We start from the raw sequence: 23,806 nt of genomic DNA on the forward strand, positions 1-23,806 counted from the left end.
TGTGCAGTCTATAATGAAAATGCCACTCTGCTGTCTCATATCTCATTTTGTTTATCGTCTGCAGAGCAATTAATCAGAATCAGCTACTTTGTTTTTATTCAATCACTTGTATCAATATGCAAATGTTCCTTCCCACTATAGAAAGTAATATCTCCTGGTGCGCTCTATTAGATTTCAGGCTAACATCCCTGCATCAAGCTGCGAGGTGGTTCTGTACACGAGGAGTGTTGGTACTATGGGCTGTATATTCAAATGACAGCATGATTTACTCACTACTACTGTATGAACATGAAAAGGCTTCGGCTGACACTTTTGGTGGTGAGGGTGGTGTGACTACTTTCACTAACTCTCCCTTTATCTGATCTCTCTTGCTTCTTCAGATGTATGCCAATGCTGAGGTATTTATTTATCTACTCCTACTTTCTTTTTGCTTTATAATCTACTTCAGTGCTTTGGTTGCCTAATTGCTTTGTTCTGAACCTAATTTATAATGGTGGTTGTGCTTGTTTGCTGTTTTGACGGGAGCAGATATATTGAATTATATCTGAGATGTTTGAAATTAGAAACACGCCTGCAGTCTGTAGATAGAAAAATGCACTTTATGAATATTAATATTAACATTACTCAAATAAATTGACCCCCTAACTTAAATGATATGTATTATAGCCTGATTCCTCGAATTTGATTAAAAGCTATATTAATGGTTGTTGTTATTTAGTCATTTCACTATCATTTGCTGACTGGTTTTCCCCACACACAGCCTGACAGATCCATCCAAGGACCCCCTGGAGTTACTGGCCCAGAAGGCCCCCGAGGGCCCGGAGGAGAGAACGGCAGAGATGGAAGAGATGTAAGTTACCTCCTGAATCGTTCTCTTTATTTCTACAAATCATTTTTATTACCATAGAGCAAGTCCTCTCTGTGGCTCTGCTTTCTGTAACTATGATGTTTTATTTGTCTCTTCAGGGCCTTCCAGGTTCTACTGGTACTCCAGGTGCTACTGTAAGTATGAAATGTCACTTTACGTCTGTGGTAAAGCATGCAACACACATACAAACTGATAAGTCCAAGACAATTTGACTTGTACATAAAATGGCCGAAATCCAACTTAAACCTGATCTGAACCTGGCAGACGTAATGATTCGTGAAGCTTGAAATCAGAATATAAGATCATACTGTACTAAGTCGACATGAAACAAAGATTTCAACCCTCGGATGGTAACGGATTAGGTCATGGAGTAAAACATCAGAAGCTCTTTTAGTTCAAAATCAAGCGTCCTTCATTCTGGTGTCAGGCCTCAGTGGCTGTAGGTTAACAGAGAAACCATCTTGACACTGACGCAGAGTTTAAATATTCTAAGTGTATATATAATGTGCGTATTTACCTAAAAACGGCCCGTCCACACAGCAGTGTTAAAAAAATCTTCCAACGCTTCTCTGCCCATTGACTTTGAATGGGGGTGATGTCACTTTGCCTCGCTTTTCTCCGAACTGCATTGTGGGGAAGCGAAGAGAAGATTTCCAGGATTTCCAGGATTTTCAGGATTCAAAAGTTGAGCAATGTTCAACTTTTGAAGCTGAGGTGGAAGCGTCAGCCAATCTCGTTTATGCAAATCTGACAGTACAAGCGCTAGCCAATCAAACCGCGTGCAAGCTGGGAGAGCCAGACCGCAGATCATTTTCTATATTCCTGAAAATGGAGGAGAAATGAGTTATTGCTGTAGCAAATCACCCGGTTCTTTATGACCAGTCGCTAATAACTTACCGGGATACAACCCGGAGGAACCAGGCGTGGAGGGAGGTGGCAGAGACAGTGGGTGAAACTGGTAGGTTTTTGCCTGTTTGGGGATTTTATATCCAGTTTACTTTGTTTAAACATTGCTAGCAAGCATAGACAGTATCTTTAGCCAGCATGGAATGTAGCATAAAATAGCACCATAGACATTCATCTCATAAATGTTCATCATCGCCCTTCCCCCTGACAAAAGTTTACAATAGTGGAGAAGAACCGGGGTTTTTTGCTTTGTATGTCGGGAGCGGGATATTCATGTGATTGGTTGTTGGTCGCGTTGCTCGCAACAAATCCCCAAGCTTTCAGACACGCCCACCTCCAAGATTTTCAAGATTTTTTTAACGCTGCTGTGTGGACGGGCCGTAAAACTTTACAAAGCAACCCTTTTGCAACGATGGACAACGTTTAGTCCTGTGGAAACATCTCTATGGAATATCTGGACTTCCTCTTGTATCCGTCTTTTGCAATATCTCGAAATTGATTGACGCAAAGTCCCAGAAATTACCAGAGAAAGATGAAGGCTGCCTATTCAGACAATGTTTGCCAACTAGAAAGCAACAGTACTTTGTTATTGTGAGAAGCAACAGTTTCAAGCCATGTGTTGACTTCTAGTCGGTCTTCAGCTTCAGACATCTAATGTTTGTGTCAACGAAAAAGAAAATGGAAATCTGGTGAAGGAAACAGATTATCTAGGTATCAGGACTTTTTGTCCTTGAACTCTCTCAATTGAAAAGACATGGGATCCAGCTTGGAGATCTGACCGTCTTTTCTGCGTGAACTTTGCCCCCAGGACGGTCAATGTACTGTACTGAATAATACATTTCTTCTAAAGTAATTATTCTTACACGCTAACTCGCAGACTGGCACATAAATGACTCCACAAAATGTATTAACAATGATACATAAGATACCCAAAATGTTTTAATAACTGATGATACCTGGGTGTCAAGTAGAGGCGAACTGTTTACCGGTGCCTTGGTTCTTTATTTTTGTCCCTTTCCTATCAAACCCACGATTTATCTCGATAGCCTCACAGTACTTTGTTTGTCGTTGATCTAAGAAACAACAGGAGTGGCTGGTCTTTCATTGATTAAATGTTGACTGTAACTGCCTCTGTGTATCTTAGCAACGATGCAGAGAGATCCAGGAAACAAGATTAAGCTGTTTGACTTCTGTTGTTTCTGTTTCCCAGGGCAGCAAAGGGGAGAAGGGGGAGGTCGGTCTTCCTGGACAGAGAGGGCTTCCTGGCCTTCAAGGAATTGGTGTAGGAAACATCACCTTCATCCACTCACACACACTCTTTATCATATCTGCCAGTACTGTCTGTCTGTATGTGATCGTGTGTTTTTCGTCTGCAGGGTTCTTCTGGTCCAATGGGTCCCAGAGCGCCTGTTGGCGAGAGAGTCAGTAACCGTTTATATCCCTCTGAAAACATTCATTTATTGGGATTATCCTTTTTTGCATCCATAGAACATGTGACTGATGTTTTAATCTACTGATTACAGGGACTTCCTGGCTTTCCTGGACCCGAAGGGCCTCCTGTAAGTAGAAATATATCTTATTAAAGCAACACACATTAGGATTATGTGACTATGACGAAGTTACCAATCGTCTTTTTTCTGTTTATTCGCAGGGCCCATCAAGTGAAGGACCCACCGTATGTGTTTACTCTCAAACATTGATGAAATGCTAATTGTTGAAATGCTAATAGATGGCTTACAAAATGGACGTCTTACTGTAATAAATGCTGTGTGTCTGATTCTGGCAGGGACCAGCAGGGAAACCAGGAATCCCCGGAGACGAAGGAAACATCGGGCCTGAGGTGAGACAAACCAAAAGTTTGAATAAATGTTTATATGTGCCGAGTTGAAAGAGTCAAAAGTAGCTTACTCCAGTATTTTTCTTAATAAAGTTCATGTACATTAAGTAATTCCATTATATGCCACTTTACATTTCTATTCCACAGACTTTCTGAGGGAAACATTGTACATTTAAAAGCCTTTACACATCTGGGGCATTTTAATTGAGCGTTTATTTTGCATGTTAATATTTGTTTCATTTTTAGTGTGTTTTTTTTTAATTAGTAGCTGGCCGACTAAACCCATAACTTTTATTTTAGTGCTGCAACTGTTATTTTGCACCACTGACATTATGAATAGTTTGGAACAGCTTGACTAGCTACACTACAGCACTGAAATACTGCTTTCACATTTATTATAACCATTGATTTTTACTTTCACTGGAAAACAACGACATAGCAAAATGTCAAACATATGAGTTTAGGTTTCTTTTTAAAACTATTTATTGGATTTGACTGATTTTGGTCTTGGTCGAATACTAAACGCTTATAAGTGACATGCTGTATATCAAATGTTCTGATAAGATCTCCTGTACCTGCAGGGTTCACCTGGAGCCAAAGGATCATCCGGCACCTCAGGGCTTCCTGGCCCTCCTGGTCCACCAGGGCCAGCGGTATGGACCACAACTAACCCCTCTTTTACTTACATGTACTAATATCTTTTGCATATAATTCAAACAATACACATATTACAAAATGTATTCAGGCATTTTGTATCTTCCATATGTAAGAGCCTTTATGATATGTTTGAATAGGACACAAACAATGACAAATATATTTTAACACCACATCGATATTTGGGAACAATTATGATTAGTTTCTTTCACTCAATGTCAGAAACAAACTCAATATTGACTGAATAGGTGTAATCTCATACTGAACAGGTGTAATCTCATACTGAACAGGTGTAATCTCATACTGAATAGGTGTAATCTCATACTGAACAGGTGTAATCTCATACTGAACAGGTGTAATCTCATACTGAACAGGTGTAATCTCATACTGAACAGGTGTAATCTCATACTGAACAGGTGTAATCTCATACTGAACAGGTGTAATCTCAGACTGAATAGGTGTAATCTCAGACTGAATAGGTGTAATCTCAGACTGAATAGGTGTAATCTCATACTGAACAGGTGTAATCTCATACTGAACAGGTGTAATCTCATACTGAATAGGTGTAATCTCATACTGAACAGGTGTAATCTCAGACTGAATAGGTGTAATCTCAGACTGAATAGGTGTAATCTCAGACTGAATAGGTGTAATCTCATACTGAATAGGTGTAATCTCATACTGAACAGGTGTAATCTCATACTGAATAGGTGTAATCTCATACTGAACAGGTGTAATCTCATACTGATTACCCATCTCTATTTGGGCCCTAAATAATTCTCCTTTGGCTCAGACTTCCATGGTTATGGTGACGTTGCATGCTGCAGTCTCTTCTCACTCTTCTCACTCTCTGGGAATTTCTGCTGGTGTATTTATTTTTCACATCTAAACCTCCGAGAGGCTGTTTTAGATGTCACTCTGCTGTGTTTTAGGGAGCGCCTGGTGCCGGCATTGAGGAGAGAGGGGATCCCGTGAGTGTTTTCATCTCTTTTCACACTGCCAAATGTTTCCTGGATGCATGGCAATTGGATTGGTGACATTACATTTCTGAGTAGATAGTCATTGAAGTTAAGAGACTCTGCAGCGGCCATGTTTGTAAAGTGTCTGAATATATATCTGTCCCATCTGTCCTTCCTAGTGTCCAGCTGCCTGCCCCGCTGGCCCTCAGGGATTGGCTGGGCTACCTGGTCTGAAGGTGAGGAATGTCAAAAAATAAGACTTCATATTTAGTTTTATTTAGTTACAGTTTTGGGTACTCTTCCCTCTGTGGGATTCACAAGGGTCACATGACTTGCAATAATCTAATGCAACGTGACAAGATGTTGGTTTCAGAAGTGTTCTGGTTACTATTTATAGTACGAGTAGCTTCACATTTGAGCAGGCTTCGGTTATTAAATGGAGGTACTCATTTCCCCGTGTGGAGATCAACAACAAGCCTCTGCCAAAATAGATCCGATTGTCAATAATCTGTCGAAGATTAAACTTTTATTAGCTACCCGATGCTAACAAGGCGAGATATTAAAGCCGTTGTGTTCTGGAATTGATCAGCACAAAGTATACTTGGACATCATCAACAAATTCAATATTAATATAATAATTTGTTTAAAACAAGTAGCTTTGTGAGGTAAAATCGTTGCTGTTTATGAACTGCATAACAACGGTTTTACCGAATACCTGTTTAACGTTGTATTTTTATTGTACGTTGCAAATTGTAACTTTTTTTCTCGACTGAAATATCTAATATATGTTAACTATTCGATGGATTGTCGTTAGATCTTTTCCAGACCTTTATGGTTCCAATACAATTAATTATTATAACTTTGATGATCCCTTGTCATTTTTCCTCTTGTATTTGCCTTTCATTGATGCTGTTTCCGTTATTTGTATTTGACACAGCAACATCTTAGGGTGCACGCTTAAGCCTGGTTGCTATGTTGAGAGGTTGCCAGGTCTCTGACACAGCAAAATAAGACGGAAAAACTGAAAACACAGGGACACGGCAGGAGGGTTTCTTCAGATACACACACTGCCACACTCTAGTGGTTCATAAGTGATTGTAATTATCATCCCATCCAAATCTAATTTTGTCCGATAGTTTAATGCTGGCAAACTCATTCCCATCAGCCTCATCAAATCTCCTGCTAATACGCAAATGTGAGCCCTCTTACAGCATGATCTCAGGTGTTAAACATGGCCAGCGCTTAAACATTATCATGCAAACATTGTTATTAGCAACATTGTTAGCATGCTGACGTTAGCAATCAGTTTGAAACACAGCTGGTTCTAATAATAGCCTCACACACTGCAAACATTCAAAATCTTGCCAGGTATATTTGTCTAATTTCTAGTTAGGAATCTGTCTCTACACTTGATATAAAACCGAATAACTTAAAGCTCCCATTTCATGCTTTTCTGGTTATGACCCGTCCCCTTGTGTGTTATGAAGCTTTTTCTGCATGTAAACGGTCTGCAGAGTCACAAGCCCTCAAAGTAGACCCTGTAGGGAGTAAAACTCTAACACAGAGGAGACCTGTCTATGCTGCCCCAGAACGCCTCGTTGGACATTTCTCTTTTTCAATATTTTTCTTCCGGGAACCAAGTGACGTAACGGCGACCCCTCCGTGGATTGGTCAAAATGGACCAATCCGTGAAGCCGTTACGTCCTCACACACACTCAATCTTTTCTCAGTTGTGAGTCTGTGAGTCGGTGTGTGAGCACACACACAAACTCACAGCCAGGCTGCGGGTGTGTGTGTGTGTTCGGGCTGGGTTTCGCTGTCTCGCAGACGGCCACTGGGCTCCTAGGGAGGGGGGGGGGGCAGGAGCTCCAACAAGCCATGTAGGACAGAGAGTGAATACACATAAGATACAGAGATGCTGTTTGAGAAACCAAAGTGATTTTGGAAAATTGCACAATATAAATCTATTCTCGTAGACCTCAACAATGGAATTACGATCAGTAGAAATGGCCATGACATGGGACCTTTAAGACTTGTTTTTAGAAAATGCTTCTTAAGCATCTTTAGGTCAAAGTCTCTTAATTAAAAAAACACCTTATTTTATAGGAAAATAACAGAAAACAGAAAACTTCTAATCATTTCTGGCTTTATTTGTAACAATGTCTCTAATTCTGGTCAAATAGTTCAAAACAAGTTTTCCCAGCTAAATAGAAGATCTCATGTATCTAAATATCCCATCTTTACTTCAAGAGACCTTACCAAGACAGATTTGTTCATTTATTAAAAGTGAAAATACCTTGTTTTTATAATATATTAACTTGTTTTTGGAGCTGCATGTTTTCCAGTGCAGAAGTGTGGCTGTATTAGTCTTGTTAGATATTATGGTAAAAGAGGAAAACATTATGAAGCCAATAGGGAAACTTTATGATACAGTTTTCAGAATAGATATAGAAATATAATATGTGTGTTACAATTGTTCAACAATATGAATGCATTTGATTGTTGCCTTCAGGGATACACAGGTTTGCCTGGTGAGCCTGGAAAGGATGGGATTCCTGGAGAGATGGTACGTAACAGATAATCATCTAGACAACAAATGATGTTTATTCCTAATATCCAATTTTCCTTTTGACACCATCTCTCTGTAAAACAAACTGCTGTGTGGGTTCCAGTAATTGCTCATATGTATGGAAGATGGATACCTAATACAACCTGGCAGCAAACATACGGCTCAATCTGATTATCTCTGTTCTCACAATTTAATTAATTTGTTCTTGTTTGCACAGGGAACAGATGGAGAGGCAGGTCCTCAGGGGCCACCCGGTCGCATGGGAGATGACGTAAGGACACCTCAGACAGACACAAGGTGTTTTACAGAATGTATATTTATATATATTTAATTATTTATTGTCATTGTAGGGCGTAAGAGGACCCATTGGATTCCCTGGAACCCTGGGAGAAAAGGGAGACAGAGTATGTTAAACCTCAGTTCCTACTAAACCATGCTTTTTACAAATAAAGATGATATTTACTAGATACTGATATACATATATTTCTGTTCAAAGGGACCTCCTGGCTTCAATGGTGTCCAAGGACCTACTGGCCCACCTGGAGCTCCTGTAAGCGACTTAGTTTCTTCTGCTGATTGGCATTTATTCTAAAAGCAAAATAGTTGGATATATTGAAATCTAATTCTCCGATGTGCGTCTGATCTGTCCTCTGTTAGGGTGTGGAGGGAATCCGTGGTCGTCAGGGTTTGGAGGGACCTAAGGGCGAGGATGTAAGTTTCTTTCTTTGTGGATATTATTGCAAATTATTATTGGAAAGATTTTAATGATTAAGAACATTTTTTAATTGATTAGGGAGCTGTGGGAGCTCAAGGAGAGCGGGGTCTTGTGGGAGAAAAAGGAGACGTTGTGAGTACACTGATTGGATTGGATTCAATAATTGTATTGTTTAGTACAGCATTGTTTAAAATGTATTTGAAGTCTAACGTGTGCTGTGAATTTACAGGGAGGGTCTGGAAAAGATGGCATTGATGGTATTCCTGGAGTTGATGGAGCCAAGGTTATTATGCAACTTTTAGAAAAGTAGAAAAGTGTTTGACGGCCAGATATATTTTTTCATCTAACACCAATTATTATTAATTGCGATGCATACAATGTTCTCAACAGGGAGAAGCTGGTACTGCTGGGACTGTCGGTCTCAGGGGGATTGTGGGTATTCCTGTAAGTCTGACTTCATATTCTTTCATTGTTGTTTTTATATCATAAAGTTAAATGTGAGAACCTTCAAAAAGTCCTGTGTAAACATGTATGCCAGAATAAAAAAACCTGCAATTACAGCTTATCACCAGAGGGGGTGCCAAAGAGCACAAAACACGTCTGTGAAGTGTATTAGCATGTTAGCAAGCATGTTAGCAAGCATGTTATTTGGATGATTATAGAACTGGTTGAGGTATTAGTACGGTGAAAGCCAGAGATAATGGAGCTTTTAAAAACACCAGATCTATCGAATCTTAATTACAACTTTGAAAATTGGCATTAGCACTGTTTACAACAAAAAAACTGTTGATAATGATATCTCTAATATGGTAGGGTGACCAGACGTCCCCGTTTTCCGGGGACAGTCCCCGTTTGTATTGGCCTGTCCCCGGTTGAAACTGTCCCCGGAAATGTCCCCGTTTTTTAATATACGTTAAAAACATATGGCAACGTGAAATAAAACGTTTCATGTCAGGAAAAGCTGGGTAAACAGACTGTGTTCATGCCAGCCCCCACTTCGGAAAACACAGTCAAGCCAGCCCGCACGTTGTATTGCGGTGCGCGAACATCCTATGCATTAGGGTAGAGGCTTGTAAAAACTGCCTTCAAAATAAAAGCGATTACTCGGTCAATAACAAATATAGGACACCCCATCTAATCACTCAGAGAGAATCAGGACAATCTGATGTAGAGTTTCAAAATAAAAGACCTTTGAAGTCTCATATATGAGCTATCTTCCTTCTGTTTGTATCCAACAGTTCAAATGTTCGAATTACATTCAACCAGAATTGTCCCCCTTTTTTCTTTAACAGTGAAGAAAATTGGATATGTTAATGACATATTGACCGCAAAACTCAAAATGTCCCCGGTTTTCATTTTTAAAATCTGGTCACCTTATAATATGGCTAATAGGCAGCATTAGTATATGGGCCACAGTCCCACAACAAGAACAACTATTTAACAAAACAATAAAGTATTCAGACATAGATATTTACTAAGAATATGTTATGGTCTATTTAAACAAAAGGCTTTAAATGATATAGTGGTAAACTTAATATATACAAAAACATCATTTATAGGGTACTTTCTATTGAGAAGTAGCTGTCCCCAACCCTGACATCTACATTTCATGTTCTGTAAATAACACTTAAAACATTGATTTTAGCAACATTAATACTCAGAGCAACTAGTAAGGCTGCCGTGGTGTTTCAAAAATAAAACGTATTTTTATTTGTTTTTTTGCTGACATTACACTTTCAGCACATTATACAAAGTAAAGGACAATTTGTTTGTTAGAGAAAAGAAAAATACCCATGCCCTATCCCCACCCCTACCCCATTAGGTCATGGTCACTGAACAAATTATAATAATACAAATACATAAAATAATATATACAATAAAAGTCACAGGTAACAGGAATACACATTGAGTAGAAAAATAAATAACAAAAAAAACGATTAAATATTCCAGATTTCTATACTTTATTGACCTTACTTTTAAAAATACCGTATAAATGTATTAGTAAATCCTATTTATTTATTATGTCGTGTTCCTATAGGGTCTGCCAGGGAAGCAGGGAGTAGCAGGACCCGCTGGTGCAAAGGTAATTGGACTCATCACCTCTTTTTAACGAAGCATGTCCACAATGTGCATCCAGAATGCCCTTCCCGCACCGTTAGACACTAACGTTGAGCGGAGAGACATTTGAACACGATCCCTGTTTTGTTTTAGGGTGACATCGGAGCCGAGGGTGCCGTCGGGCCAGTTGGACTTCCTGGAAAGATTGTGAGATGATCCGTTTTTATTATCTGCTCACTCTTTCATTACAATCATTACAATCATTCTTTATTCATGCGTGTGCTGCCAGTCGTATGTTCAAACCCAACATGTGTTTCCATAAAGGGAGAGCCTGGAGATAATGGAGAAGATGGGAACACTGGAGAGAAAGGATCCACTGTGAGTTCATGTTTACTTTTCAGCTTCAGGATATTTTAAGGTTTCAGTTATTTTGAATTCGGTGTTTCGTTGATTTTAGTTGCACTCTTTTTAAAGCTTTTAAATGCATACATTTCAAGTCCAAAAGTAAACTGTAGTCGATGCTTTAACTCTATTGATTATATATTTCCAGGGTGAAACCGGGAAACAAGGCCCACTCGGGGCTGAGGGTCCTCCAGGCATCGTGGTGAGAAATGATTGATATAATGTTCCACAAACAGAAATGTTGAGGGTAACTTTCATTAACCAAAATACTTTACAAAGCAGTTAACAACGATGGATATATACATTTGTCCTGTTGATATGTGTATTATCTGTTAACTTTTGTATGTGTTGAGTCCAATGCCTTGTTAACATGCTGTTTTGACTGAACAATTTCCTACGTTGGGATCAATACATGTCTAATCTAATCCGATTTAAAGTAAATTATAGAAAAAAGAAACCGGAAAATATCAACGTGTAGAATATGCATATGAACAACTCTGTATTTCCAGGGAGACAAAGGAGATAAAGGTGACATGGGGGACAGAGGACTGAAGGGTCACACTGGACACAAAGGTGATCAGGTTAGAACAATCCCTTTTTACCGATGTTATGGTATAATATTCAAATATCAAAAATGAAGTGTTTGAGTAGTTGAAGTGCATAATGTGTTTTCATGTGTTCTCTAGGGGGATATGGGACCAATGGGACCGAAGGGAAGTTTGGTAAGAGCCATTATAATCTGCATTTATTTTGATTTGTGTTTTTGAGTGACACTTTTCCAGCGATTACACTGGTCCGCAAATGACAGACTCATTACGTTTTTTGTGCACAGGGAGACACAGGACTGGCAGGAGCACTCGGGATAAAGGGAGACCAGGTGTGTGAAGCTAATCGGTGTTTTCAGATCTCATCATGTGTGTTCAAATGCGTCAACATGTCCTTGAGAGGATTTTAAACCAATATGTGTGTGTTTTCAGGGCCCTCCTGGTATCACTGGACTCAAAGGAGAGGTATACAAATACAACTACACTCTGTACTCTTCTTACATTACTGTTTACTTAACTGTTGCCTGAGTATCTTTTCACATAGAAATTGATCCTTACCTAGCTCTGTAACAAAATGGATTTGAAGCGACCAGAAGTGGGAAGTAGTGGAGTACAAATACTTCGTTACTGTACTTCAGTACATTTTTCTGACGACTTTTTACTTTGACTTCTTACATGTTGAACCCAAACACCTGTACTTTCTACTTCTTACATGTTGAACACAAACACCTGTACTTTCTACTTCTCACATGTTGAACACAAATACCTGTACTTTCTACTTCTTACATGTTGAACTCAAATACCTGTACTTTCTACTTCTCACATGTTGAACTCAAATACCTGTACTTTCTACTTCTTACATGTTGAACTCAAATACCTGTACTTTCTACTTCTTACATGTTGAACTCAAATACCTGTACTTTCTACTTCTTACATGTTGAACTCAAATACCTGTACTTTCTACTTCTCACATGTTGAACTCAAATACCTGTACTTTCTACTTCTTACATGTTGAACTCAAATACCTGTACTTTCTACTTCTTACATGTTGAACTCAAATACCTGTACTTTCTACTTCTCACATGTTGAACACAAATACCTGTACTTTCTACTTCTTACATGTTGAACACAAATACCTGTACTTTCTACTTCTTACACTTTGAACACAAATACCTGTACTTTCTACTTCTTACATGTTGAACACAAATACCTGTACTTTCTACTTCTTACATGTTGAACTCAAATACCTGTACTTTCTACTTCTTACATGTTGAACTCAAATACCTGTACTTTCTACTTCTCACATGTTGAACACAAATACCTGTACTTTCTACTTCTCACATGTTGAACTCAAATACCTGTACTTTCTACTTCTCACATGTTGAACTCAAATACCTGTACTTTCTACTTCTCACATGTTGAACTCAAATACCTGTACTTTCTACTTCTCACATGTTGAACTCAAATACCTGTACTTTCTACTTCTTACATGTTGAACACTAATACCTGTACTTTCTACTTCTTACATTTTGAACTCAAATACCTGTACTTTCTACTTCTCACATGTTGAACACAAATACCTGTACTTTCTACTTCTCACATTTTCCAAACAGCTGGTTCCTTTAGTCTGAATGTGTGTTTGGTGGCGTGATCATTATTATTTAGAGTCATTGCGTGCCTATTGATTTGAACACGATCCGTGTATCCATCATTTCCTGGTCTTCTCTAAAGAAGAGGGACCAATGAAAACGTTGTCATGTTGCCGTTGGTCACCATGGAAACATTCATTAGCTAACAATGACATTATTGTTCTATTAATATAAAGGGAGGTCAGGTACTCTTTAAAACAGCTGCTAGTTATGGGTACTTTTTACTGAAGTACATTTCAAAGCCTCTTTACTTTGACTTGAGTAAATAAGTTTAGTCAGTACTTCTACTTTCACCAGAGTATTTTTAAACACAAGTATCTGTACTTCTACTTGAGTAAAGGAAGTGTGTACGTTTGCCCTCTCTGGAAGCAACCTACATTGCATGTGAACAAATCCTAACCTTCAGACTTGTAGTTTCCTCTGAATGGGATCTAAATGTTGTTTTTCCACCTGAAGCGTGGCGACAAAGGCACACGAGGAGCTACCGGAGACGAAGGCAGGCCGGGTCAGACGGGTCACGGGGGTTTATCCGGTCCAATGGGGTCCCGAGGACTGGATGGAGAACAAGGTCTTCCTGGAACCCCAGGACCCAGGGGTGTACCTGTAAGTGTTATAATTGAAAACACTATTTGCATATTAAACTGCAAATACATTCTCATCAAGGGCAGGTGTACATGGTGCAAATAAGTCAATGTCAACATGCTAACAGGCTAAGCTAAGAGGGTGAATTTAAACATGATGGCTTCTTAAAGAAACAATAAATAGACTTGGGTCACTTTTTGTGTCAAAACTATATTGTTAATATTTGATTAACTATTTTTCCAATCCGATCCAATCATTTGTTGGGAGTGACTAGACAAGCTAACCTGCTAGCCTGTTATAAAAAAGGTTTACACAAATCCTAGTATATAGGATGTCACAATATTGACCTAATATGATATATAAATGATAAAATATCGATTATATTCCAGCGCATTATAAGAGAATTATAACAAAAACTACAACGTCAGTGTGTCCTAAAAACACCATGCTATAGTAAATATGGGTAAAACATATTATGATGTATAAAATGTCCATTCATACTTTCATAATATAGTATAATAAGATATCGTATCATGAAACATTTCATCATATGTTATAGTTACAAGAAATGTTATGAAATGTCATAAAGTTGTTTGCAATATAATTGTTATTAAAAATGAATTCATAGCATGTTAGGCTTTGCAGTGTTCATCCATTCATTCATTCATCCACTCACAGGGCCCTAAAGTGAACGATGACAAGCTTCGGGAAATGTGCTCAGTCGTCGTTGAAGGTGCATACATGTTCACATTCATTCATTAAATCCAGATCATCCCTCGTATTCAGCCCATGGTAATGAAAATGCATTCCTGGTTCTGTTGTGTCTCTGTAGAGCAACTAGCAGAGTTCATGAGGGAGATGCTGAAGAGGCCCTCAGCCCTTGGTGCCCCTGGGACTCCTGGACCTGTAGGAGCCTCTGGACCAGAAGGACAAGCAGGACCATCAGGAGCAGCAGGGGCCCCGGGGCCAGCAGGGGCCAAAGGTCATCCAGGCTTCTTTGGACTTCCAGGCATGCCAGGCAAGACAGGTCAGTGACCCTGGTGGTGGTGAATGGATAGTTGGGGTCGGTCTGAAGGGGAGTGGCTTAGCTTGACCCTGGTGCTGGTGAATGGATAGTTGGGTTCGGTCTGAAGGGGAGGGGCTTAGCTTGACCCTGGTGGTGGTGAATGGATAGCTGGGGTCGGTCTGAAAGGGAGGGGCTTAGCTTGACCCTGGTGGTGGTGAATGGATAGTTGGGTTCGGTCTGAAAGGGAGGGGCTTAGCTTGACCCTGGTGGTGGTGAATGGATAGTTGGGGTCGGTCTGAAGGGGAGGGGCTTAGATTGACCCTGGTGGTGGTGAATGGATAGTTGGGGTCGGTCTGAAGGGGAGGGGCTTAGCTTGACCCTGGTGGTGGTGAATGGATGGTTGGGTTCGGTCTGAAGGGGAGGGGCTTAGCTTGACCCTGGTGGTGGTGAATGGATAGTTGCGTTCGGTCTGAAGGGGAGGGGCTTAGCTTGACACTGGTGGTGGTGAATGGATAGCTGGGGTCGGTCTGAAGGGGAGGGGCTTAGCTTGACCCTGGTGGTGGTGAATGGATAGTTGGGGTCGGTCTGAAGGGGAGGGGCTTAGCTTGACCCTGGATTCAGAGGGACAGGAGGTGAAAAGGGGTGGAGGAGGGTTGCGTCGAGTCACCTGAAATGACAGCTGTCAGAGGGAGAGCAGATTTAAAAGGTTTAGCGGAGTGCTATGATAGGCTCGTGAGAATAGAGCGAAGTGATTGGTTAAGCTGGGGAGTGACGCCCCCGATCACTTATTGAGATAGTAAATGAATGAGTAAAGAAGGTCTTCCTGGTTGAACTTGCGCTGAGCTTCATTAGTTTCATGTCTTGTTCCATAAGAATAGATCATTTTTGTTAAGTGTTATTATGAGAGAATTACTATTCTTGTGGTACTGCTGCCTTATTGGGCCCATATTGAGCAGCGCATATTAAGACCCAAACTCATGAACAACAACTTCCTTACTTGCAACAAATAAGCACTAATTAGTGGGTTATTGAGGAAAAACTGGTGGTTGGTGGTTGAAGCCATTTATTGGAGATTTCTACTAAAAACTATTAAAACTATTTCTACTTAGTCTAATAGAGACATTTCTGATCTACTGTCATCTGGATTTACTTTGGTGGTTTTAAGTTTTGATCCTTGAAGGGGGAACTTTTTTTTTACCGCCATTAGGCCTACATGATATGCAAATTAGGCGATGACGTCATTTAGGGACTTCTGGTGACTTTTCGGACAGCCAATAGCTACTGTCCTTACTATGGAGTTGGCAACACTGTAAACAAAGTAAAGAGCTTAGTATCCTCTGTCCCTCGATTCATTCATGTATTTTTACTAATACACACCATGCATGTTAATTAACAACTAGTTGATGGCGAATATGTGTACCTTAATATAAAGTGTTACCCAAAAATGTATCCAAGCCAGCTGTGAGATAAGTAGAACTGCTTATTTCAGCACAATTGAGCAAAAGTGTTTTGGAAATACAGCGTGAGTTTCACCAGCAGTGGGAAAGATAAGCTGTGCCGCTGTGATAGCGTTTTCCTTTCTCTTATGTTCCTGGAGAGCATCCAGAACTCATACAGAGAACACAGGGGCAGGAAATGAAGCGAAGCCTTCAAAATCAAGAGTTCGACTTTTGTCTTCACACCGCCACAGCAGATGGAAAGGAAACACTCATATCATAATACAATCAATGGTTCTCTGAAAGATCAGAGTGGAGATATTACGTTTCCTCATTACCTCCCTTCAGAACTGGAAACAGCATGCCTACTCATTTCATTGCAGCTTTAGTTTGTGGGTCATCTTTGTGACGTTGTGTCCTGCAGGTGACTCTGGGGAAAAGGGAGCTAATGGAGTCAAGGGAGAGGACGGTGTGGGAATCAAAGGAAGCACCGGAGAGCCAGGTGCACAAGGTGAGGATGCATTCATGTCATTTGGAAAGCACAAATATCTACTATAATGATACTGCATGCATACAAAGTGACCAAAAAGTCTTATTTTAGAATTTTGAAAAAAGGTCATAGAATAAAATGTTCCAAAAAAGTATAGCCTACCAACTATACTATTGGCAACATTTTGAAAAATGTCACTGTATAGTTTTTCAAAAAAAACCCAAAAAAGTATATTTAAGTATACGGTACCACTTTACAATAACACTACCCTTATAAAGGGTTTACGAATAGTTTGTAATTCAGTTATTAATTAGGCTGTGAACATTTTATAAATCTTTAATAAGCTTTTATAAACAGGGCGACTGTGACCGGTTGCTTGCCAAATAGTGAGCCCACATTTGTCTGTACTGCTAAGCCGTATTAGAAATGGTAGTAACTCATTAATAAATGGGAATGTGTTTTACACTTTACAATAAGGCTCCCTTTTGGCAACTATAAATGTTAGTAACTCGTAAATAAATGGTCATAAAGAGATGCCAAGAAACATCAAGATGGATGGGGGGGAATCAACTCAAATCAAGTTTTATTTATATAGCACATTTATAAACGATTTTTGGTCGAGCCAAAGGGCTGTACATATAATACAAAAAAATATATATAATATAATAAAAATAGCCTACAGTAGAAACTCAGCGAACAACAGATACCAAGGATGTTGGCTGATGAGGAAGACGAAGTACGCTATGTAGCTAATATAAGACTTAGTCATCCTGCCAAATAGTGAGCCTGTGTTGACGTATGAAAAGATGTTAGAACTGGTTTATAAATGGTTCTTAATGATTAATAAAGTGTTTAAAACCTAATTAATAACCTAATTATAAACCCTTTATAAGGGTAGTCTTATTGTAAAGTGGTACCAAGTATACTGCTTTGGAAAATATCATAGTATACTATGTTGAAAAGTTTTTTATAGTATAGTATCTTGAGAAAAAAATCATACTAGGTTGAAATGTTTTTATTGTCGAGTAATAATATACAATGTTGAAAAAAAGTCTTAATATATTAATTTGAAAAGTGAATGCGACAGACTACACCTTTCTTTATTATATTCATAAGCTTCACTCGCAAGTAATATTTCACTTTCTCTTAAAAATGTCCGATGTCTCTTCTTCTCAGGTGCAGCAGGCGTTCCTGGCGTTGGAAAGGACGGCAAAGAAGGACAACGCGGTGAGACGGGAAACCCCGGAGTCCCAGGAGCCTCCGGTCCAAGAGGGCCTTCAGGGCCTCAGGGGCTTTGTGACCCTTCCACCTGTATCAGCAGGTCTATTCCCCCGTTCTACATGGTCAGTGGAAAGAAGTCCGCCAGCTACAGAAAACCATGAGACATCACCACCGAGACACACTCCAGATCTCATCCTGCAGTGACCAGGGCTTCTTCAGAAGATCTTTTAGAAGCCCCTCAAAGTCTCCATCTGAACCGTGGAGCTCAGAGACGCAAAGGGAAACAGAGACAAGGCACAATTGTAGAATACTGTAAAGACATTTTATCACATGTTGAAAGAAAGCTGCTACTGACGCCAAAGCAACTTGTTTGACAGACACCCCACGAGTCTTCAGAAAAACCAATATCATGTATTTGTAAAGTATTTTAAAGCTACATCCTCTCTGATTGTCTCTTATGAATATACTTTTGCATTCCTCGAATAAGCTCCCTGAAACACATCGCTTCTACAAACAGGATTTGGTAAAGTGGAACTATGTTCTGAGTCTGTTTCCAAAACAAACATCTAAAATGTCCCTTCAAGTGCGGAGCTGAGATATCCAACAAGGAGCTTTTTAATTTACGATCATTTCCTTTTGCCTGATTTTGTCATTTATTGTTTCAAGCGATGTAATAAAGTGATATGTTTTGGAAGGGTGGCACACTCCTGTTTTTATCCCCGTTTCCATTCAACGAAGCAGAACATCTTCGAGCAGCTGCAGCTACTAACATTCAAATATATGCACGTATTAATGAGTCACTATTCGACGGCATCCAAAATACACATTTAGGTATTTATTGTCACTAACGTTGTCAGTTTGCGTACATAGATTTCTCCTAAATCCACCAACAGTTAGCATTAGATTATGCTTCTATTGCTACAAATAAAAGATACCGGATGTTCCCGTGCATGTAGGGGTTTGCAACATTTAAGGATCGTTACAAAACATATCGTTAAAGTTCATTTTCTCAAATCATCTCCACTTCAGTAGCATTTACAGACACTAAACGTTCCAGTTTCTTGCCATCAATATTCTGGAGGTCTGTTCCTATTAACATTTCACTTTTCTTTTTTTGTAAAGCCAACATTTCCCCTGTGATAACCTTTTACTGGAACATAAATGTCAAAAACAGAAAATAGGAATCCAATTACCTGATTTTTGTCCTGATGCTAATGAGATGAAGATATCTCCTTATTTGCATATTTAAACAATACATTTCAGAAAACGTGTAATGCAAAAAACAATTGTCTAAATGTAAGTAATCAACTGAGGAAGTTTCACAGTGATATCATTTAGTTACAAATATTCACTTTTAGTGTCACCAAAGAATGGATAATCGATTAACTTCCTGGTTGTATTGGAAACAAGGTGCCTGGGTTGTTATGGATATAATCTGGATTCATGAGGACATTTCACTGTTGCCTGGTGACAAAGGACAGACAACATCATCCCTACCTCTGTCTGCCACACAGACACACACACAGATCAAACATGACCTTTAGCAAGCTGCGGGACAGAGTTAGCGTACCGGCGTCCCAAGGACATCACTTTGATTTAATAGATTCTACCGTGGCTCCGCGCCAGGGGATTTGAAGTTGTGTGCATCGGTAAAAAGGGTTCACGAGGTTCATGAAATTTGATTTGCCAGAAGACAGGTGATTGATTCATGAAAATGGACAGAACCGAGCAGAGGCTTCCAAACAACGTTGAGACAAGCTGTCAAACACACCAAGCAAAGTTTGTATTATAAAATGAATCCTTTCCAGTCTTTATTATACAGTACAGTACATGTGTCTTTCAAATACTTACAATATGCTACCACTCCAACATATTTTAGCACCAATCAGAAGGACAATAGGGTTTGAAAAAATAGGTTAATACAGTTTGGCTTATGTGTTAAAACACATTTTAATGGTTCAAATCATGAATAATTTAGCGATGTAACTTAAAAAAAACGTTAAACTAGCTAGAATATGCTAATTTAAAGATGTTTGGCTTATATGTATTACAACATTTGAAGCTGGACGTGTGCATCTTACCATCCCTCCCAATAACACACAGTCTATTGGTCACTGTTACAAGCATTTACACAACCAAAAAAAAGGGCAATACTGATACGGTTTAAATTGTTCAATAAGAAACTATTGACAAAGAAGCTACTATATATTACATGATATGATACCATTGACAGAGCAGGTAACTTATTCTAATCACACATTTAAGAACGCACACTGATTCTGAAGTGACTGTAATTGTGTACATTGCATTTAAAGCAGCTCATTAACACTTCCATGAGACACATTTATTTAGCTGTAGCTACAAACATTTGAAGATAAAAAGGACATTTCTAAGAGGCAGAGCTGCTCAAAATGTTAAAAAAACATCCACCTGGGGATAAACCTGATAATTATAAATGTTAAATTCAACGTTTTGCTTACATTGGCATCTACAAGCCACCATGAGCTAATAATAGCTTTTATTAGCCATACTGAGCTAACACTAGCTTTTATTAGCCAGCAGGAGCTACAACTAGCCTTTACATGAGCTAAGATAAGCTTTTATTAGCCACCATGAGCTAGTCTTTAAAAGCTAATGTTAGCTAAGATAAGCTTGTTTTAGCCACTATTAGCTAACATTAGCTTTTATAGAGTGCCACAGTGACGCGTCCTAAAACCCGGAAGTAAACTCTTTCCGGTTCCTTCGTCAAAAAGCAATGCAATTTCTCCGTGGGATTTTGGAAAATAGCTGGAAATAAGGTCTGTGGTTGAAACACATTTAAGAGACGGATCACGTTTTGTTCAGCCGGATAATCTCCACATGTCTACCCTATTTTTATAATTTTGTAATCATAAATCTAGTCGCCAGAAGCTAAATGCTAACGTTATGCTATAAAGGAACTACAGCAGGGTCGCTGCTTCAACGTCACGCCAACTTCAGATCCATATTCAAACACACAGATTCTAAATGGTACGAGTTGAAGCGTTTGTTTGAACAGTCTGCAGGAGACAGGGACTTGCTTTCAAGCAGGAGTGTTTACGTGTTCGGCGTAATGACGTACAACGGCCTCCACAACTTCTGTAGTCCTATTCAGCCACTTGGTAACAACCATCGTTTTTCAGACACGTCCACTCTTCAGAAATCACCAGTGGGGTCACTGCTGATGGATTTAATGTAGAACAAAACGTGATCCGTCTCTTCAATGTGTTTCAACCACAGACCTGAGTTCAGATATTTTCCTAAACCCTATGGAGAAAAGGAACTGGAAGTGGTAACATGCTAACTTACTTCCTGGTTTTAGGACGCGTCACTGTGGCACTCTATTAACCACCATTAGCTGATGGTGTCCCGCACCAGGCTTCTCCTTCTCCAAAACCCTTGAGTGTACCAACTTTTGTAAGGTTTCATTTTATTGCTCCTGATTTCAACTTTTTTTGTAAGATATTTCTTCCTCAACATAGCCTAGCTTTAAAAGGTGGGGTAGGTAAGTTTGAGAAACCGGCTCGAGATACACTTTTTGTTATATTCCATGGAATGCTCTTAACATCCCGATAGCAATGAATATCTCAAGAGCTTTGACAAAAAATCCATAGAAAAATGTCATCTGTGGAAGCCGTGGCGCTGTAAAAAGCACGACCAATCATCTGAGCCGGCTAAAGTAACTGGATGGCCTACCTGCCTGTCAGCCTTCCATCTGTGCACAAACTTATCTCGTGCCCTCATTGGTCATGTGCGCGTTCGTGTGTGTTGGAGGAGGGGCTCTGTAAGGAAGTAGCAGATTTCTTCCGGTTGTGTATTTTCAAATTCTAGCGCACTCGAGCCGGTTTCTCCAAAATGACCTACCCCACCTTTAACTCAACAAATTGCAGCAAAAACACCTTACCAACATCTTAAAAACTAAGTTGTTTCAGAGTAACTTCACTTTTTTATTGGTGACCTTACATTTAGTAAACTTGTGCAAGTACAAATGAGTATGTGTGTCCAATATAAAGATACACTTTTACCTGTTATAATACTGTTTGTCGTGAAAAGTTATAAAATGTCCATATTATCTTCTTGGATCCCTCGTATCACTTTTGCTATTATGGTTGTAGTTCCTTATAATCGAAGAGGATATTCAATCGTTTTAGACGAGCAGCACAAGTGAGATTTGGGGAGAAGTGTAATTGGTCCATGAGGGACAAAAAGGCCAAACATCTTTCAAAAGATTAGCACAAAGGGTCTGGCGGTCATCAAGATTCATAGGATGCAACTCTCCAATTTTAGGTTCCAGGGACAAAAAACAAAACAAAGCAAAGTGTATACAGCTCAGGCACTTAATAAGCCTCACCGGACCAAAAGGAAGTGACACATTTAGAGAAAGCGCTGAGAAACAAGCAGCTTTTCAAGAAAGGTGAACAAAGGCTTCAATTATACCACCTCCTCAAAAGCTGTTTACTGCTCCGGTCTATGCGCCCGCAGAAAGAGAAAGACCCGAGCCACTTCATTAACCATAGGGGCACACATCTAACAAAGACAGGTTTTTCTGTGTCAACTTCTGTCTTTCTTTCTGAACGTAACTATGCGGGTGAGCTGAATAAAGCAAAAATATCATTTTATAACCATCTCGCACTTAATTCAAGCACATTCAAATGACTTTCACTTCAAATCTACCTTTAAGTAATACAGAAATCACACAATATGATTTATAGAGTGGGTTGAGTGCTGTGTTTACTTAAGGCAAATCAATTGACTTATGAAACCAAAGCCTGCAAATCTCTCCAAAAAACGTTTCTAAGGATTTAATGTTTGAGTTGTGACAGAGGCAATATGTGATGCTCATTGCAGCTACATTCAGATTTTAAAAAGAGAGTGGTTGTTTTTGTAAAAGTAAATTACATTTCCCACGAGTCAAATAAGATCGCTGCTAGATGCTTGGAAGCAAGAAGTGAGTAAAAGTGGTCATCCATCACTCTTGACACTAACTCGTTAACACTCCTACACAAAATCACTATTTTAAAATTTGAGTCAGTCTGTCCTCCCCCTTCGTCATCAACGACAATCGAGCAGATATTTCCCCTGGCTGAGTAATTACCAATAGAGATCAATTTAGTGAGCAGTAACCGACAACTATTGCTTAAATGTAGGACAGTGGGTGTGAATGGTAACTGGTGCAAAGTGGTGTAAGGCAGAGAAAGAAAAAACCCATGGTGCAGACATTATCCTGCAAGAAATCGAAGAAAAGCTGAACTTTTTTTGAACATGATTACTGAAGTAACGCTACAATATCAGACTCCCGAATCTTACCTCCTGACATGGGGTTTAGGAGGAGGGAGTTTCATCATCGTTATCTCCCTACATGAAGCATGGTAGTGAAACACCTGCTTACCCCCATATGAAATGTGTAAAAGTCTCTTGATGCTTAATCCCCCTTACCAAAAACAAACAAAACTAAGAATCTGCCCGGCAGCACATATTGCTTCAGCCCTCCGTACTGAGGTTATCTTGAAAAAGTTCTTGATTCTGACCAAGTTCATAAATACAGCCGCTCTTTGGTGACTCTTCTTACTTAAGTCCCCTTGACATTTTTAGTGTGGGGTCTTTGTGCCAGGCTGGCGTAGTAGGCACACTGGGTGGGGTCACATTGGCCAGTAGGACCTGAAGGACCAGTTGGACCATGAGGTCCGGGGTTCCCTGGCTCTCCCTGGGTCCCTCCCTGTCCTGGGCTTCCATCTTTACCGTAACCAGGCAGACCGGCTGGACCTGAAGGAGGAAGAAGAACAATTGTGACTTAAAGGTCCCCTATCATACTGTTTTCAATATGTTATAGGTCTCAGATATATACAGAACCTGTCTCTGATTGGCTGTTGTTTCCAAAGTGCGGATTCTCT

General features: G+C 39.6%; 2 protein-coding genes across 3 annotated transcripts in view; one reads left to right on the forward strand and one right to left on the reverse strand.

Annotated features, from left to right (window-relative positions):
* Positions 1-18,591, forward strand: part of col9a1c (collagen, type IX, alpha 1c) — a 59,930-nt gene extending 41,339 nt beyond the window's left edge. The window contains exons 8-39 of one of the 2 annotated variants that reach the window (XM_079652980.1): positions 381-398; positions 761-850; positions 967-1,002; positions 2,985-3,056; positions 3,151-3,195; positions 3,298-3,333; positions 3,426-3,449; positions 3,561-3,614; positions 4,193-4,264; positions 5,198-5,236; positions 5,404-5,460; positions 7,737-7,790; positions 8,011-8,064; positions 8,144-8,197; positions 8,290-8,343; positions 8,451-8,504; positions 8,587-8,640; positions 8,738-8,791; positions 8,899-8,952; positions 10,547-10,591; positions 10,720-10,773; positions 10,891-10,944; positions 11,117-11,170; positions 11,478-11,549; positions 11,655-11,690; positions 11,801-11,845; positions 11,946-11,978; positions 13,619-13,765; positions 14,423-14,477; positions 14,577-14,771; positions 16,611-16,697; positions 17,853-18,591. In XM_079652980.1, coding sequence (XP_079509106.1) covers positions 381-398; positions 761-850; positions 967-1,002; positions 2,985-3,056; positions 3,151-3,195; positions 3,298-3,333; positions 3,426-3,449; positions 3,561-3,614; positions 4,193-4,264; positions 5,198-5,236; positions 5,404-5,460; positions 7,737-7,790; positions 8,011-8,064; positions 8,144-8,197; positions 8,290-8,343; positions 8,451-8,504; positions 8,587-8,640; positions 8,738-8,791; positions 8,899-8,952; positions 10,547-10,591; positions 10,720-10,773; positions 10,891-10,944; positions 11,117-11,170; positions 11,478-11,549; positions 11,655-11,690; positions 11,801-11,845; positions 11,946-11,978; positions 13,619-13,765; positions 14,423-14,477; positions 14,577-14,771; positions 16,611-16,697; positions 17,853-18,058 — 2,058 coding nt within the window. In that variant the 3' untranslated portion in view covers positions 18,059-18,591. The remainder of the gene's footprint in view (positions 1-380; positions 399-760; positions 851-966; positions 1,003-2,984; positions 3,057-3,150; positions 3,196-3,297; positions 3,334-3,425; positions 3,450-3,560; positions 3,615-4,192; positions 4,265-5,197; positions 5,237-5,403; positions 5,461-7,736; positions 7,791-8,010; positions 8,065-8,143; positions 8,198-8,289; positions 8,344-8,450; positions 8,505-8,586; positions 8,641-8,737; positions 8,792-8,898; positions 8,953-10,546; positions 10,592-10,719; positions 10,774-10,890; positions 10,945-11,116; positions 11,171-11,477; positions 11,550-11,654; positions 11,691-11,800; positions 11,846-11,945; positions 11,979-13,618; positions 13,766-14,422; positions 14,478-14,576; positions 14,772-16,610; positions 16,698-17,852) is intronic. The other variant, XM_079652981.1, reaches the window with a different exon arrangement.
* A 1,086-nt stretch (positions 18,592-19,677) lies between these two features.
* Positions 19,678-23,806, reverse strand: part of col22a1 (collagen, type XXII, alpha 1) — a 44,879-nt gene continuing 40,750 nt past the window's right edge. Inside the window, exon 23 of the mRNA XM_079654636.1 lies at positions 19,678-23,678. Coding sequence (XP_079510762.1) covers positions 23,485-23,678 — 194 coding nt within the window. The 3' untranslated portion in view covers positions 19,678-23,484. The remainder of the gene's footprint in view (positions 23,679-23,806) is intronic.

Source organism: Notothenia rossii (genome assembly GCF_949606895.1).
Source record: "Notothenia rossii genome assembly, chromosome: 10".
Lineage (NCBI taxonomy): Eukaryota > Metazoa > Chordata > Actinopteri > Perciformes > Nototheniidae > Notothenia > Notothenia rossii.